Source organism: Corapipo altera, unplaced genomic scaffold (genome assembly GCF_003945725.1).
Source record: "Corapipo altera isolate COAL_440 unplaced genomic scaffold, ASM394572v1 0, whole genome shotgun sequence".
Classification (NCBI taxonomy): Eukaryota; Metazoa; Chordata; class Aves; order Passeriformes; family Pipridae; genus Corapipo; species Corapipo altera.
In genome coordinates, this window is record NW_020884872.1 from 1,757,893 (window position 1) to 1,776,887 (window position 18,995).

Genomic DNA, 18,995 nt, shown 5'->3' on the forward strand with positions numbered 1-18,995 from the left:
ATTATTTGTTCTTGTCATTACCATGTGACCTTATACAGACATTAATAACAAATTTCTTCAGAAAAAAACCCAGTATAGAAAAGCTTGAAAAGCTTGAAAATAGACATTTACCAATCAGTATATGAAATGTTGTTTCAATAAGTGTTGAGTTTACCAGAACTCCACCAAGCTTCATAAGGTCACTGTAGTAAATATCATTTGGCCATTTTACTCGCAGCTCAATATCCTAAAAAACCAAAAACATACATTTAGAAACGTTTTGCTCTTCAATGTTTGTTATAAGAACATGGTTCATTCATCATTCCATAGTTTATATGGAATCACAGAACGGTTTGGATTGGGAGGGAACTTAAAGATCATTCAGACCCACCCCCTGCCATGGGCAGGGACACCTTCCACTAGCCCAGGTTGCTCCAAACCCCGTCCAACCTGGCCTTGGACACTTCCAGGGATCCAGGGGCAGCCACAGCTTCTCTGGGCAACCTGGGCCAGGGCCTCCCCACCCTCACAGTCAAGAATTCCTTCCCAATATCCCATCTATCCCTGTTCTCTGTCAATTCAAAGCCATTCCCCCTTGTCCTGTCACTCTTGGAAATAGTCTCTCTCCATCTTTCTTGGAGCCCCTTCAGGCCCTACAAGGCCACAATCAGGTCACCCCAAAGCTTCTCTTCTCCAGCTGAACAATCCCAGCTCTCCCAGCCTTTCCTCCCAGCAGAGCTGCTCCAGCCCTGGGATCCTCTTGGGGCCTGCTCTGGACTGTCTGCAGCAGCTCCATGTCCTTGCTGTGCTGTTCCCCAGGGCTGGAGCAGCTCTGCAGGGGGGTCTCCCCTGAGGGGGTAATGTGATACTGTGAACTGCTCTTCATAATGAGAATCTATTTAAGTGCTCCACAAATGTTACTGAAAACATCATAGTAACATGGTGACAAAGGAGGATGGCAGCTGTCAGGGAAAAATTTTACTAAAAAAATAAAAAAAAAATATATATAAGATAAAAACCAGTAAGAGTGACCAAAAGGGGGACTAAAGATACTAAAGGCTGTCAGTCTCAAAATGGTGAGGTTTTATAGAATAATTTCCTTCATTCATGAGAGTTTATTAAAGATTTAAAAGATTTACTCAAGAAAGATGCAAACTGAGGCTCAGTGCTGATAATCAACCCAAATAACATCCCCACTCTCCTTGAGGACCCTTCCAGACTCCAAAGAGACAACGACATCCTGAATTTCCGAAAGGAAATTTAGCAGACAGGAGAAATTCCAGTTCACAACCGGATAAATAACTCCACTAATGTCCTAAATATATTCAGGCTTTCGGCAGCGACGCTCGAGCTGGAAACACAAACCGTGCTGTGTGACACCGTTCCAGCCCAATAGAGAAGGTTTTGTTGAAACCACAGAAACTGAGCTGAACTTTGCACTGGCTACTTAAACACAGAAAGAAAGCAAATGTGCTTTCTGCAGCTTGAAAAACTGCACATGACTGTGTCCCCAGGGGCAAATTATGGGAGGTGCTCCAGGACTACAAGAGTCGCGTTCCCTCCTATTGTAGATTACGAAATCCCTTTACAGGATGTGTGAAAACTGCACCTGGGTCCATGTCTACTTTCCTGACAGATTTAAAGGCCAGAGAGGAGTCCATTACACGTTCATTGACAGGAAATACTACCTGATTTTGCTATCAAAGCAGTCTCAGGTTCGCTACGGAAAACGACTTGACTCCTCGCCCTGGGAAAAGGTTTATAGAAGACTCTTGAGACACGTGAAGTATGACACAGTTAAATGGTATTATCAGTGATAAAAGGTCTTCTGCAGAGCTACCCAGTAGATCTGACTCGAGGAAAACATAACACCTGTAAGACACCAGGCAGTAGTTTTGTGACTGAAGTGACAACAAGCAGGAAGAACAGTCAAGTCAGCCGGGTGTTCTCAGGGTGTCCATCACACAGAAGAGACTTCACCCCAGAATGGATTCACAGGGTACCACAAGATGGTAAAGAAATGATGGATGTCACAAAATACACTGGAAACGGAGTATGTTCTTATCTTCACTCACTAGAGAGATGTCTGCTGTCCTCAGAATGGGAAAGCAAAGCCTTCTCTTGATATAAGGCCCATTTGGACCTGCAGTATCAACATCCCACAGTGAAACTTCCAACCACAGAGCTGTCAGATTTGCTCTGTGAGGACACAGAACAAAGGCCTCAGGTGTTGCTTCTTTAGCAGAGTCAATAATCCTGACAATCCTAAAAATGATGCCTGGTTGATAAAATGAGATGTAGTAACTCGGGTTTTTGAATGGAAATCCTCAAATGGACTTTGAGGAGAGCGAAGGACATTGAAGTGTGTTAATGTGTTATTAAGATTCTGACATACTCGTGCAGAGGGATGGAAATTTGGAGGAGAGAATGAAGCCTCTAGGGTCCTCAGCAAAGCAAGGACATGGAGCTGTTGGAGAGAGTTCAGAGGAGGAATCAGGATGATCAGAGGGCTGGAGCAGCTCTGCTGGGAGGAAAGGCTGGGAGAGCTGGGATTGTTCAGCCTGGAGAAGAGAAGCTTTGGGGTGACCTGATTGTGGCCTTGCAGGACCTGAAGGAGCTCCAGGAAAGATGGAGAGAGACTACTTCCAAGGCCTGGAGTGACAGGATGAGGGGGAATGGCTTTACACTGACAGAGAGTAGGGTTAGATGGGATATTGGGAAGAAATTCTTGGCTGTGAGGGTGGTGAGGCCCTGGCCCAGGTTGCCCAGAGAAGCTGTGGCTGCCCCTGGATCCCTGGAAGTGTCTGGCTGGATGGAACTCTCAGCAACTTGGGCTAGTGGAAGGTGTCCCTGCCCTTGGCAGGGGATGGAACTGGATGATCTTTAATGCCCCTTCCAACCCAAACCACTCTATGATTCCACAACTCTGTGGATCAGCTCGTTTTTTGCAGCGACTGCAGTTGGCATGACATGGGCACAAAGAAAAGCCCTGCCCAACCTACACCCAAAGAGAAAATTTAAGCATTGAGATCCTGACAAATTTTTTAATTTCCTTGCATTAATTTGAGTCCTGTCCCTTAACATTAGTTTCACCCATTGTTGATGTCCTTTCAAGTTCAGTACTTCTCTCCTGGTCACAGCTCTTGCAGTGCCCACACTGTAGGTACAGTACATGCATTACTGCCACATACTATTTTTACATCCATATTTAGTACTTCAGTCACCTTTCTCCTCTTGAATGGAACAAAGTTAAAAATGCCACAGCACACCAGGGTAGGCATACAGAAGCAAAACCACCTCCATTCATAAATTAGCTCCTTCCCCAGCCAGCCTCATGCTTTATAAAACTAACTCTTGTCCCTCCTATTTTAAATGGTTAAAGTGTTCACTCTAAGCAAATATTTTATATTGCAAATTTTAGCCTGAAGCATTTTGTTTTTATGGTCAGGTTATGAAGCACTGAAGTTAGAAGGTTTTAATAGAAAGGCTGACAGACCCTAAACTACAGCAAAGCTACTGGGTGCCACTATAATAAAGTTCATGTGTAAATGTGTATAAGTCATTGATTTTCTGTAATATAGGAAACATATGCTTTAGTTAACTACTTCTGTAAAATACCAAAGTTTTATAGTTAGCAAATATTAGGAAATGGTAACATTAAAAAGGAGATATATGAGGTGATGAAGAAGACTGGTTCTTCATTTTAATACTGATGACAGGACACTTGATTCCCTCTCGAGAGCAATACTCCTAAGTTCTTGCCTTAGAAATCAGTTTTCAACCTTAAACAAGGGTTGGAAAAATCCTTTAAAAGGGATAAAGTGACCACTGAAACAGCACAAACAAAAAAAGGTAGCAAAGGATTTGTCAGTTTTATTCATTTTTCCCTCCTCCTTCTTCCCCAACCCCTTCAAAATCAAACCAAATTAACTCGAAATTGTTGGGCAAACAAAATGGATTTTTTTCTTTACTGTTGAGGACTGAGGCTTAAGTTTCATAAGATTATGAGTGAAATGAGTGGAGTGCACTTAATCATCTCAGCAAAAGACATATGTACACTAGATTTCTGAAAACATATAAATAATCAAATGTTATCAAGGTTAAGTTTATCACTATATTAGTGCTGAAGAACTATACTCTGCATTCAATCTGTTCTACACATAGAAGACACAGTTAAAACATGAATTCAGTGGAAACAGGAATTTTGGGATAAATTAGAATGACATACCTCATATCCTGGTATTGATCTAACTGACTCCACCACTGCCAGAGACACCAGGTGCTGAATAAAAGGAATTCTTTGGCCTAGGTTGGAATGCAGGGGAATGGTGATATGTAGAGTGGACAGAGCACAGCCCACGGGACTGAGCCAAACATTCCCACCACGACCTGAGGAGGGAGAGAGAAAAAGGGAACTTCAACTCAAGAAAAGAGTATTTTAAAAAAACCCATCACTTTGTGAATGTAGGGAAGGATTCAACAGTTTCCATCCAAGAATCTCCCATAAGTCCTGTAATGAGTTTTCAAACTAATTTTGAAAGAAGAAGGGTTAAAGTGCAAAGCTTTTTCTCCAAAAAAACCAGCAGTTTGTTTAATGTTCTCATCCTTGGAAGTGTCCAAGGTCAGCTTGGATGGAGTTCTGAGCAACCTGGGCCAGTGGAAGGTGTCCCTGCCCATGGCAGGGGTGGAACAAGATGATCTTTAAGGTCTGTCCCAACTCAGGCCATTCCAGGGTTCTCTCCTATGATTCTAATGTACAAAATGTACAAGTTGCTGCTCCATTTCCCAGTACGTCCTAAATGACTTGCTTCCAGGGTTTCCCTGGTCTCTGATGCCACACACATTTAATAAAATCTTGCCTTGTTGAAGTGAAGAAGCATTTGTGAAGCTGCTCTGAGGGCCCCTAGAAACCCACCCACACTGGGAATGAACTCGACACGAGCCAGACCTGCCCTGAGAGTCAGGTGAACATCTTGACATGGATCTGTGCTCAGAAAAGCTTATCAGGCCAGAAACTGTGGTCTTCTGATAAAATAAACGTGGCTTTTAAAGAAATGCTAGAAGCTTTATGGGCAAGAAACAGGACTTGCTCACATTTATCTGCAAAAGACTGTTCAGGCAGGTCCTGCAGACTCAAGAAACCTCTCAGAACAAGTCAAGACCAAGTCTTGTTCCAGTTAAGTCAAAAAGGAGTTCTACTGTGGAACTCTGACTTGGATTACACTAAATGTACTGATGGCAGTTTCCATGACTGGGGAGACTTTTTGGCAGGAACTAGGAGACCACGAAATCATCTCTGCAGAAGCCACCAAGCATCCTGAAAATGTTTATTTTGGTCTCTGTGTACTTAGGTTTTGAGTTCGAATCCTCAGTTCAAGCAGGAGGACAAGAAGACACGATTATTCTGTAGATTACATTATCAAAAATAATCTTTGAGGCACCTAGATGACATTAAGATGCCCTGTTTCATCTTTTTAATACACATTTTTTAACACTAGAAGGGAACTTACCTTTCCCTTGTGTTTGTCGAACAGCAACTGCTATTAAACCCATCTCCTCAGGTAAGTCCAACATTAACCTGCCAATTAGGGAAAAAAGAAACAACACCCATGTGCTTATCAGTTGCAACACTAAGCTACATTCATGAAAATCTTAGGTTTAAATATCAGGTAATATTTTATGTTAACATTGCACCACTATTTATCCGCTTTCGGTTAACATCTACTCTCGACCAAAACCCATTAGAATATTAAAAATTGATTAACTGAAAAATGATAATGTAAAGCATTGCTGTATCCATCACACTTCAGAGCCATAGTTCATTTAAGGTGCCTTCTGATAACACACGTTTTGTATTTCTTCACATTTTCCTGGAGCGTTCATTTTTTTTTTAGTGTCGTATCTTCAGGAAGTGACAACCAGCAATTCCAGACATTTGTTTCTACTTACAGCAAATTTTTGTTCATACTACAAAATATAAGAGCAGCAGTTTCTGATTATTTAGAAAACCAATATGGTGGCAATAAAGCAGTTTAAAAGATACACTATCCCCTGAGAACTAATTATGATTTAACTACAGTAAATAAATCTACACCTTCTGAGAACTCTAGAGAACACTGGCTTATTTTAGGCTTGTGTTCTGCTTTTAAAATAGTTTCACTTAAAAGAATACTAACTTCCCTCTGGGGATAAGTAGAAAGTGCACTTTAACACCACCAAATGGGTCAATGCTAGACTTGAAAAAAAAAGAAAAGAAGAAAAAACCCTACTGTGAGAACCTCATTCAAGCCACTTTAAACCAGATCTGAACTGTACCCACGATCCTCCTCTATTTCACATTTTCAGGAAGGGTTATTTAACAGATAAAACATATTCAACATATTCCCTCTTAATTTCTGATCCATATGAGAGGTGTTTTAGGGTCTGGAATCAAGCAAGGACTTGCTGTGAGCAGACGTGTTCCCCCACTGCCCACAGACATGTGCAGGTGACAAGCTGAGGATCCATCCACTCCTCCTGTTCCCCACGTTCTAAAATGGGGCATCAGCAACTCGTGGAGGTGCCAAAACACAAGAAATCCCAAGGTTTCAGAATATCTTTCGAAGGACTGACTTGCCTGCACGATGATCAAAGCGGTTATTGGAGGGCCCAAGCAAAGCCTGGACCACAAATCCCTTTGCTAATCACAAATCACAGAACCGTGGGATGGTTTGGGTTGGAAGGGACCTTAAAGATCATCTCGTTGCCACCCCCTGCTGTGGGTAGGGACACAACAGACCAACAGACCAACAGAAGCTGTGACAGGCTCCACAATGTTGTGTCTCTATAACTTTTGGCTTCTGAACCATCACTGGGGTGGCTCAAATGACTCAAGAAGAGAAATTTAAACGACGCTAGAGTTTAGCTTGACAAGGCCAAGTACAGGGAAAACACAAGGCTCAGACAGCAGTGGCACATCTTCTATTCCTTCAGTAAGTCCACCACAGGGAAATGATTCTCCTGCACACAAAATTCCCACCAGTAGTGACAGAATCACAGAATCAGCAAGGCTGAAAGAGACCTTCAGGATCACCCAGTCCCACCCTCACCCAGCACCACCACAATCACCCCCAATCCATGGCCCCAAGGGACACATCCAGACACCTCTGGAACACTTCCAGACACAGGGACTCCACCACCTCCCTGGGACACTTATTCCAAGGCCTGACCACTCCTGCAGGCAAAAATTGTTTCTAATCTCTCATCTGAACCTGCCCTGGTGCAGTTTGAGGCCATTTCCTCTCCTCTTTTCCCTTGGACATGGTAGCAGAGCCCGAACCCCCTCCCTGTCCCCTCCTGTCAGGGAGTTGGGGAGAGCAATGAGGTCCCCCCTGAGCCTCCTCTTCTCCAGATAAACCCCCCCAGCTCCCTCAGCTGCTCCTCACAGGACATGTTCTCCAGCCCCTTCCCCAGCTCCATTGCCTTTCCCTGGACATGCTCCAGCACTTCAAGGAGAAAATCCCCCAAAGCTCACAAGGCTTCATCCCTGTCTTCTGGGAACATCCTGATTTCAGTCACAACACCAAGTTCATGGTTTTGCAACATGAAAATCTGATTTAAATTTGGAAGCCCAGTTAGGAAGAGATTACAGGCTTTGTTGAAACACACTGATGTCTGTTACTTCTCCATTCACATATCTGTCTTTAAATAGGAGGGGGAAAAAAAAGAAAAAGCCATGTGCTGCCATGATGGGAGGAAAACAAACAGAGCAGGAAAAAAGTTAATTAGGAATCCAAAACACAGGCTCTACACCAAAGAGATATGATTAAATGGAGAGACCGAGGTTGTACTTCCAAGGACCACGAAGAAATTCTTTAAAGGACACAACATGGGGAAGTTGTTAATACCCAGACTGATACAGCAAGAGACACATAGATTTAGTTTTACTACTTCCTGAGATTGTGCTGGAATTACTGTGAAGCCTCTGATAATAAAAATCTCCACATGACCACCCTCTGCTCCCCCCAAACTTCAGAGCTTTGGAAACTGTGTGTGTGCTTGTTAGTTTTTTTTTGGGGGGGAGAAACAACTTAGATTTCCCTTACCAGAAAGATTAACTGTACGTGCACTTTTTTACATATTGACTTCCCTTCTTCTCTTTCAACTTAATCAGTTGCAGCTTTAACAATTTAGTTTTTCTGCAGTGACTTAATCACAGTGCTCACCACATTTTCTCCCCAAAAACTTTTTCCTTCGAGAAACTCTCTGGGTTTTTTTTTTCCTGTTTGTTTTTTTTGTGCTCATTATCTTGCTCTACATATTAAGTCAAAAGACCACATTGAGACACAAGAGTAGGGAAACATGAAATATCTGAAGGCGGATTTACCCATCAGGAAGAATATCAGATGGCACTTATATGATGGTTGAAGATGATACTGGAATTTTATGAAAATTCTTCTTTTCTGCTTTGAACATTTTCGTGGTATTTTCCAAAATGTGAGCAAGGCACCTTTGGTATTCAAGGATATTAAACCAGCCAAAATATTAAGAGAGAGATTCTAATTTTTCAAACAAATACCCTCCTCCCCACCCTGCAGTGCACACTGAGAATGCTGTCAAGAGCAATAAACAATAGTTAATTGTTTTATAGACATTTCAAGTGTAAGGAGGACTCCTGGCCAGTCAACACAATGAACTTTCATCCTACAAGAACGTAAAGTGGGAATTGAAACCACAAAAACCTATGTTTGAATAATGTTAACGGCCTGACAAGCATAAATTTCATTGATGTTGTGGGTTTAAGATTGAAACTCTCATTAATGCATCCTGCTGTGTTACAGGATTGCAGAGGTATTCCAACAGGCAGCATTGCATTCCAGATGTTCAAATACCTGGGCACCAGAGGGGGGAGTTATGACCAGATTTCTCCCTCCCCTTCAAGTTCCTTGTCTGAAAATCTCACTCTCAAATAGCTTATTTATAGAATATTATAAAAGCAACACACACACACACAAAAATCCTTTCAATTTTTAGTCAAATCACAGGTTGAGTTACTCAAGGCTTTTTTTTCCCTGATCTTCACCAACAAGGTCTTCTAGGCCTTTTCACACACAGACAGGGTTCAGGGAGGAGAGGAAACACCAACAGCAGGAAAGGACCGATCCCATAAATCTCCTTTCAAGGGAAATCTTGGCTCATTCAAGTCCGTGAGAGCAGACGGGATGGATCTGGGAGTGCTGGCTGAGGGCACATCAAGCTCTTCCATCACCAGGGTCATGGACATCAGGGGAAGTCCCACATGAACAGAGAAGGGGCAACATCTTCAAGATGTTCTTTCAGAGCACCCTTGTATCCCAGTCCAGCCATTGTGGTCCAGATGGATGAACCACCAGATGAAAAAAGAGTGTTTGGATTCTGGGATTGAAAAGCAATGGTTTGTGCTCCACCTCTAGGCTGGAGACAACTGCAGTTCCTCAGGGGTTTACCCTAAGGCTTGTCCTGTCTAATGTCTTGATTAGGATAAAAAGGAAATTAAGACGAAAGGAAATGAGGAAATATAGGAGGAAATGGCATGAACTTCAATCAAATTTGTGAATAACATTGAACTATGAGGATAACTAGACACTGGAAGAGGATGCCCAGAGAGGCTGTGGAGGTTCTAAAGATCTGACTGGAAAAAGCCCTGAGCAAGTTGGTTTGAATTAATTGTTGACCCTGCTTAAAAAGGAGGTTGGTCTAGAGACCTTCAGGGATCTTTTCCAATCCGAGTGATCTTTTAGTTCCAGACAATGTACAAAAACTTGGTATCTCTGGTGTTTCCAGTAGTCATTTAGGTTTGGTTGAAACCAGCCAGAACCAGCCACTAACTACTAATTACTAAAATAGCAACTTAGCCCCAAGGCTGTTCACTGGAATCCCATATCCCAGGCAGGATCCTGAAGTCATTTTCACACTCTCTCACTAGCCTAAATATTTAAATTTATTCATCTTCCACTTTCCATGAAGCATTTTATACACGCCCAGGTGCAACCTGAAGGCTCCCAGAAGATTGACCCCCCCAGGTGAGACAAGTAGAACACCTAAACTGTTAATCCTGCTGAGGTTTATTTCAATGATAGGAATCTCCCCATTCCACACTTAAAACCGTGCCTATATCCAGCAGGAAAAATATATGCCAGAACACACTGTTCCATGAAAGCACTCTTCTGTTCCATTGCAAAAATTCTGAACTTCCTTACACATTCTAGTGGGGTCCCCTATAGCAATGTTAGTACAGAAAGGGCCATTTAGTGTCAAATTCTCCTTGAACTCCTTGGATATGCTGAAGTCCTGCATCAGTGAGAAAAAAGCATTAAGGGATTACAATGTCCCAGCCGTGGGGAAAAGTAAAAAATTTAAAAAAAAAAAAAAAGGAGTGGAACCTTGGACACCTGGTTTCTTGTACTTTCCCTTCAAGAAATCCTACAAAAAGAAGATTGTCCTGTACTAGACACGACATTCTCAGCAAGGAATTACAGAAGAGCAACTTCTAGGTGGTTAAATCTCTGGGACCACTGCAGTAATAACACAGTTCCAAGGAAAGTGCAGGATGTAGGAAGCCTGTGAGGAGGGCAAAGTCATGGGAGTTATTTTTCAGCTGGACCAATGCTCTGATCTGGCTCACCATAAATGAACTCTGCTGCTGGCAAAAGGGAAACTACACTAAAAGATGCCAGTGGATGGAAGGGAAGACTAAACCACCTCTTTCTTCCCACCCATGTACTTCTGCTTGACTTAAATCACAATATTTTGGCCTTGGAATAGTCCATGCTTTGCTTGTGGAATTGCTTTGACAATCAGGCCTCCTGCACAGGCAGGAGAGTAGAACTCTACCATTAAACCCTCATTTTTTCTGCTCACTGCATTTTTCAGCTGGTAATTTTCTTGTCTCTCTATTTTTATACCAGATATTTTATAATTAGTCCTTTGTGTATGTTTATAGGCTTTTCCTCTTTTAAAAAAAAGGAAGAAAAAAAGAGAATTTTAAAACACAGTACCATACAGCCAAAGGTGTCAGGAAACATATCCAAATAAGAAAGGACTCCAAAAAATTAGTTTGCCAACAAAATGCCAGTAAAATTTGAAACCTGGGTTCAGACACACTGGTAATGTTCCAAAACGGCAAACTTAAAGAACTTCTTTATTCAGTAAATCAGCTTCTCTGTGAATATCATCAAGACCACAAAGTTACAGTAAAGAAGGGACTTTCCAAAGGAAGATGTGAAGAGAGTTTAGGAGTTTGTGTCAATTTGTATTTTGAAAAGTAAAAACTTGTGCTGTTTTGAACAGTTTATTTTATCTTTTCCCCTATGATAAGCAATCTTCCAATTCATGACCTTTCTTTACTTGAAAAAGCTACCTGAAGCATCCCCAAAATTAACATGGGATAAATGGAAATGAAAGAGATAAGAAATAGGACTCCAGAGCCAAGACATAAGAAATAGAATAGTTACGGGGAATGCAGAGAAACGTATTTATCATAACATGGTAAGAGCAGAATCTTCAGACTGGAATTAAGATTTATAAACATATTGACGAAAAGCAGATCTAACCCCTCTTGTCCAAAGTGAAACACGGTAAGGATGCTATGAAGGATTTCAAACATGCCCATCGGTGCAGACCGTGGTGGTGCCACTTTTAGTAGAGATCTCATCACACTTCACTGGAGCCACAAGCCCAGGACTGGGCCAAGAGCAAGGTCCTGACCCTGGGATCAATCCAGGCTGGGGATGAGCAGATGGAGCAGCCCTGGGAGAAGGTCCTGGGGGTGCTGGTGGGGGAGAGGCTGGACATGGCCCAGCCCAGACTCCCCCGTGCCCTGGGCTGATCCCCCAGCGTGGGCAGCAGGGCAGGGGAGAGATTGTGCCCCTCTGCCCCCTCAGGGGAGACCCCCCTGCAGAGCTGCTCCAGCCCTGGGGAACAGCACAGCAAGGACATGGAGCTGCTGGAGAGAGTCCAGAGCAGGCCCCAAGAGGATCCCAGGGCTGGAGCAGCTCTGCCGGGAGGAAAGGCTGGGAGAGCTGGGATTGTTCAGCCTGGAGAAGAGAAGCTTTGGGGGGAACTGATTGCAGCCTTGCAGGGCCTGAAGGAGACGATAAGAAACACACAGAGAGACTATTTCCAAGGGCCCGGAGTGACAGGACAAGGGGGAATGGCTTCAAACACAGAGGGTAGACTTAGACTGGATATAAGGAAGACATTTCTTACGATGAGGGTAGTGAGGCCCTGGCCCAGGTTGCCCAGAAAAGCTGTGGCTGCCCCTGGATCCCTGGAAGTGTCCCAACCCAGGTTGGACGGGGCTTGGAGCAACCTGGAATAGTGGAAGGTGTCCCTGCCACGGCAGGGGGTGGAACTGGATTAACTTTAAGGTCCCTTCCAATCAAAACTACAATTCTATGACATACCTGCCCCATCCCTGGAAGCATTGAAGGTCAGGTTGGATGGGGGTCTGAGCAGCCTGGTCTAGTTGATGTCCCTGCCCATGGACATGGAGGTACCACAAACATCAGGATCTCAAAAGTAATCCATTGTCATTGTGAATTTATACAATATTACCTACAGTCCCCTCCCAGATGAAAAAGCAAACCAAGAACTTTTAGCACACAGAACGATTTTAACGGGATATTCAGGCCAACTTCTGCTCTGGGTAATTACATTCCCTTATGAAAATTTCTCTGCAATTTACTAAGACATCACTTCATTTCCTGTCTTAAATCATAGAGGGTGTTAAAAAGTTGCTGTGTTTCACCAGAGAAGTGATGGAGTTATTCCCAAATAGCCACTCAGACAGGGTTAATGTCGGACAAAAGACACGGGACTTATCGTGGAAATCAGAGGGAGCAGAAGAAAGAATTCCGTGTGAGCAGAATTAGATGCCCTTTCCACATCCTTCACAGAGTTTTCCATTGCAAAAAGGGGAAAATCAAAGCATTTCAACTAAAAAAAAAAATCCATTCCTTGATAAGCAACCGTGGAAGACCTAAAAAATGAGCAATAACATTTATTTTCCTCACATTGACAATTTTTCCTTTATCCTATTACCATTGAAAGTTTCATCAAGACTTAAAATCACAGAAATAATTTATAGTTACGAAAATCCTCTAAAAGGCTTTGCGTTTTCTTCCATGATTTGCTTTAGTTTCTTTTATTTTATGCCTGCAGCAAATTTAGGCCTCAGTGGTTTATGACAATAGCAATGTGGTTGTTGCTATAAACCCAAGGATGCAATAAATACCCAGCCTTTCTAATCTAATCCTACCTGAAAAACAAGTTTTAATTTTAAAAACTTTTAATTAAGTTCTCAATTTTAATTTTTCTCCTCCTTCAGAAAACACAGGTAACCGTTTTAATGAAAATTTCGGGCAAATTTCTTTGTTTCTGCTGTTTGCCTTGGGCGAGTCCCAGTTTTAAAATCTTCATCTCCCACTATAGAATTTTAAAATACACACGGAACTTCCTGTAAGTTCCAAATGTTTGTTCATACTCTTGATTTCTACACCATGGGCTACGCTGTGTGTTACAAACATCACCACGAAGGTGGGAATTTAACACGTTACTTGGCATTAAATCAAATCTTCCCAATTTTGCCCAGGTGTTACAACCATTATAAACCGACTCCATAAAGTGGCAGGTAAAGCACAATTATTTCACTTGCGTGGTTTTTTTTCCATTAAGCACTGGGATACATGAAATCTTTGAAAAAAAAAGTATTTATTAACGTTTTGCTGTGCAAAAGCAATCGAAACACCCCATTCCTTGTCAACAAGCCCGGAATTTAATTTAAAAACTCCCACAGACAAAATACCAATTTTTTTTTTTCTCCTTCTCTTTTAAAAATTAGGAGTGCAACACCGAGAAATTCCTTAGTGTGCAATGTAAATCATGTAAATGTAAAATATAACGTAAGAGATTAATACATAAAGATAAATTTAATGCAAATGGAGGCAAAAAAGGTATTTTTTTGTTTCAAAGTGTTTCAGCGAGAGTCATTTTTAAAATAACTTCTTAGGAAATGATAACTGAGCTCTAAAATGGCAGTTATTATTTGAAATATTTTGTTCAGTAAGTTTAGAATATTATTTTTTAAAGGTATTATCAGATGTTTACCGTATATGCAATTTTTCAAAGAAAATACAGATTCAGAAATTCACTGTTCTCTAAGAGGAGGAATGAATTTATCTGAAACAATGTCATTTTTCCTCTCAAACACTTAACTGCACGTTACACTTCAACATCCCTAAATAGAATTTCCCTGTGACTTCTTGTTCCCCAAGTGAAGAAAGATGATACTTTCTGATTTCAAGTTGCAGATCATGTTAAGAGATAGCAATCCAGAAAAATTATGGCTTTTTTTATGGCAGATTAAAAAAGGCAATAAACACAATAGCTGAACTCAGTTGGCTCCACATTCATGTGCCCAATAATTAAAACACAAAAAATGCTCTCATCAAGTACCAAGAGCCCTCTCCCTCCCTCCCAGTGCCAACAGCAACCACAAGATTTCTAAATCCAGTATTAAAGCCCACAGCACTTTTCTCCTGCAAGAGCCAACATTCAAACACATATAAATAAAGAACAGAAAAGTTCTGTTTCCAAATATGTTGCTAAATATTTTTAAAACCCTTGGCCGTGCCAACTTGAAGGCAGACTCCAATAGTTCATTTCATGGGTGATTAAGAATGGATTTCAAAATAAGGAAGTTACTTTCTGCTGGCCACAGCATCCTCTGTAAACTCCAGAACAGTCATCAAAATGTAGATTTGAACTACCAGACTCAACTCAAGAAGTAGCTGATACTCAACCCCCCAAATACTGGATTTTCTTTGTCAGGGAGGGCAGAAAAAAACCCAAATGTAACCTTGTTATTGCAAATTCTTCGTGGCAAGAAAAGCAGGAACTTCCTACTCCTGAAAAGTTGAAAAATGCCCAGTTTAAAATAATCAAATATGTACAAATAGGTCACACCATGAGAGGTGGGTGGATGGGTAACCATGGAGTCATGGAATGGTTTGGGTCAGAAGGGACATTAAAGATCATCTAGTGCCATCCCCTGCCATGGGCAGGGACACCTTCCACCAGCCCAGGATGCTCCAACCTGGCCTTGGACACTTCCAAGGATCCAGGGGCAGCCACAGCTTCTCTGGTCAACCTGGGCCAGGGTCTCCCCACCCTCACAGCCAAGAATTCCTTCCCAATATCCCATCTAACCCTGCCCTCTTGTCAGTCTGAATCCATTCCCCCTTCCCCTGTCACTCCAGGCCCTTGGAAATAGTCTCTCTCCATCTTTCTTGTTGGTTCCTTCAGGTAAATTTTCCTTCAGGAAAAAATTACTGTATCTGCATTTCTGCATTAAAACGTTGTCCCATACCCACTGAAAACGAATAAATGTTTTTCCTCCTCTTCCCATACCATGGACTAGAGCACAGGTTTCTTTCCACCATTTTCGTCTTCTTTCGACGACAGAAACATAATTCTTTTCTATCCCACTCTCCCCATCGAAGGAGTCATGTTTCCTACACCCTGAGTTATTCCCTTTTCCCTGCTTTGTTCCGTGCCCAGTAAATCCACACCTTTTGAAGCCTGGTGCTGAAAACTGGACCAATAACTCCAGTTAAGCCCTCCCAGTGTTGAGTAGAACTGGAAGGATTACCCTGCACATTTCACATGCAGCACATTTTTAAGCACTTCTGTATGAATTTCAGTCTCAATCCTCACTCCCTTTGTTACAACAGTAATTTATTTTTAACCTGCTTTCCATTTCTCACTCAAAGTTCCAGAACCTCTTGAAAAATTATATCAAACCACTTCACTTAGGGATTTACAGTTGATTATTACTCTGTGTCACACTTACCCATGAAGAGCTGCATCCTGATTATTTAAGGTCACACTTTGATTCACGAAGTTTTAAACCTACCTTCATACAAACTTATAGTTTCTCCCTACAGTGTGTAGTTTTTGATAAGGAAACCCTCAATACTCTGATCTAAATTATGAATGGAAATGACTGAGTTGTGCTGAAGGAGTGGAAGATACAAAGCTTCAGCAGCCTGAATAAAGTGATTTTAGGGAACTACTTTTCACACTCTCTGAGAGCTGTGGGAAACACACCATTCCTAGGCAAAGCACTTGGAATTTGGAAATGTCTGACTTGGAAAAGTCAGACTTATTTATCAAGTTCTAATCCAACAGGCAACTGTATTCTGTAAATAATCATGAATTTTGGATAAAACCAGATCCAATAGGTCACAACCCGCTTTAAGAGCTGGAAGATCTCTGGCAATGCTTACTCCACATGGATCTTAGATTTAAGGATGGCATTTAAGCACTTCAGCTGTGGCATAAGAGTTAAAACATCTAAAAGGAGAAAGATCACTTAAGAAAGAATGATCGCCTTCCATTTTCTCCACCGACAGAAGTTTAACAAGAAAGTCTTCACAGAATGAATAGAGTTGCAGTTGTAAACGTCAAGTATTTGCAGCTGTCTCTCTACTCCACCTTGCACAATATATTTAGCATTGAATATAACTGGGAATGAGTAAGGTGAGGAAATACTTTTCCTTTCAGGTCTTTTTCAACAAGCACTCCATAAATAATTTTGACTCTTCAACCATGGACATTAGACTACCACAAAAGAGTACTCTATTAGCTGTAAAATTCATTTTCCTACCATCCTTGTTTCCCTTTATGGGATAACTTCTCCACTGCAGCAAATCTAAGCTCCTTGTGTTCACCTTTGAGACCCTCTTCACATCCATGGTCATTCTACCCCTGGAGGCCTTTTTCTCACTCACAGTGTGCAAACTCTGGGTCAGTTTGTGTCTCTATAACTTTTGGCCTCTGAACCATCACTGGGGTGGCTCAAATGATTCAAGAAGAGAAATTCAAACGACGTTGGAGTTTAGCTTGACAAGGCCAAGTACAGGGAAAACACAAGGCTCAGACAGTAGTGGCACATCTTCTATTCCTTCAGTAACTCTACCACAGGGAAATGATTCTCCTGCACACAAAATTCCCACCAGTAGTGACAGAATCACAGAATCAGCAAGGTTGAAAGAGACCTTCAGGATCACCCAGTCCCACCCTCACCCAGCACCACCACAATCACCCCAAATCCATGGCCCCAAGGGACACATCCAGACACTTCCAGACACAGGGACTCCACCACCTCCATGGGACACTTATTCCAAGGCCTGACCACTCCTGCAAGGAAAAAGTGCTTCTAATCTCTGATCTGAACCTACCTTGGTGCAGTTTGAGGCCATTTCCTCTCCTCCTTTCCCTCGGGACATGGCAGCAGAGCCCGACCCCCCTCCCTGCCCCCTCCTGTCAGGGAGCTGGGGAGAGCAATGAGGTCCCCCCTGAGCCTCCTCTTCTCCAGATAAACCCCCCCAGTTCCCTCAGCTGCTCCTCACAGGACATGTTCTCCACACCCTTCCCCACCTCCACTGCCTTCTCTCCCCATCGAGAACTGACTTTAGAGACCAGTAAATTAATTTACTATCAGATAATACACAGGTTCTTATCACGAACATGTTCAGATCCCAAACACACAGGTTTTTGGGAATTCTGGCAGCATTTCCCACGTCTGGGGACTGCTCTGTGTCAGGGATTGAATTGCAGGAGTGTTACATTAATTCCACGGCTCTACATCAGAGTATAAGCAGAGCTCAGCTTTACTAACAGGCAAGAGATCTGCTGAGGGCTTAACTCAGGGCACTTTCCACCCTTGTGCAGCAAGAAATGGCAAATTCACTCCAAAATCAAACACAGACACGATCAATTAGACCTCTGTCAATACTCAGGGTGGGACCCAGTTCTCCAGTGGGGTTTTTCCTTCTACAGATCCTGAAAACCGAGACACAAAGTGACACAAGCCAAGGGCAACGAAAGGAGCACAGCACTGGCACATATTCACAAGGTGACACTACCTGGGAATTCTCAGTGGTTTAGCAACAAGAAAAGATGAAAAGGTAATTTTTTTAATCAGCCAAAACCTTTTCACCCAATGGAGCAGTTGAATGGTTGGATGCTGTCGAGTTGCATTTGCTTATTGCTTATTAGTGTGGTTTTATTTTGAAATAAATTATGTATTTGACTGTCCATTTTGAAAAGCTACAGTAGAATCTTTCTAACAGCAAAAAGAATTCTTCCCCCATTTTATTATAAAACTTAAATTCCAATATAATATTCCAACTTCTATATAATATCATTATTATTCCAACTTATTATTATTCTCACTTACATATAATAGTCCAACTTATTATATTGCAATATCAGACAAAGCAAAGTGGCTTCCAAAACCATGAAATGCATCGTCAAGTTCTCAATTTTAAATGCTATTTTTAAACCCTACTGTCAAGAAAATTTCTTGGAAGTTAACATAAAATACATCTTGGTTTCTTTATCAAACTCAATCTCTCCCTCTGACATGAACAATTCTTTTTGTTATTGAAGAGTTCCTATAATTGAATTTCCTTGTATTCATTAGGTTTTAGGATACTTCCAAAAAGAAAACATGATCGAATTCGAGAAAGGAGATCAGAAAATATAAAATGTGACAGCAGAAAAATGCTTTATTTCTTTGCCCATTAAGCAAAATTCACTGTAACTTCAGCAGTTCCTTCCAGGTAGAACAGGCACTGTGAGGTGTGTCCAAATCCAAATGGTGCTTGTAATATTAAACACACAAAAATTAACTCATTCTACCCACTGAAAGAAATATTTACAGTCAAAATTAAATTACTCCCTTAGCCCCCCCTTTTGCTGCCAGTGCAATAAAACCCCACAAGCCTTTTCTAGGGAAAAAAAAAAGTGATAATCCAGTGTAATACTGGAAAGTGAAGGACTTGGAAGAAGTAACACTATTACAATGTGCCTTCCCATAGAAACACAGAGCTCTCTGATGGCTGCCTAACATCTCTGCACTATATTTTAATCTATATTTTAATGGTTTTGGTTGTCTTGCAGCTCAGTGCAAACACTCCCTGCAAGGCACTTTG

At 41.8% G+C, this 18,995-nt stretch overlaps 1 protein-coding gene across 2 annotated transcripts in view; it reads right to left on the bottom strand.

Annotated features, from left to right (window-relative positions):
• Positions 1 to 18,995, bottom strand: part of HLCS (holocarboxylase synthetase) — a 113,313-nt gene that overhangs the window by 10,906 nt on the left and 83,412 nt on the right. For both annotated transcript variants that reach the window (XM_027634770.1, XM_027634777.1), the window contains exons 7-9: positions 5,490 to 5,557; positions 4,208 to 4,368; positions 112 to 226 (exon numbers count right to left, since the gene is read on the bottom strand). In XM_027634770.1, coding sequence (XP_027490571.1) covers positions 112 to 226; positions 4,208 to 4,368; positions 5,490 to 5,557 — 344 coding nt within the window. The remainder of the gene's footprint in view (positions 1 to 111; positions 227 to 4,207; positions 4,369 to 5,489; positions 5,558 to 18,995) is intronic.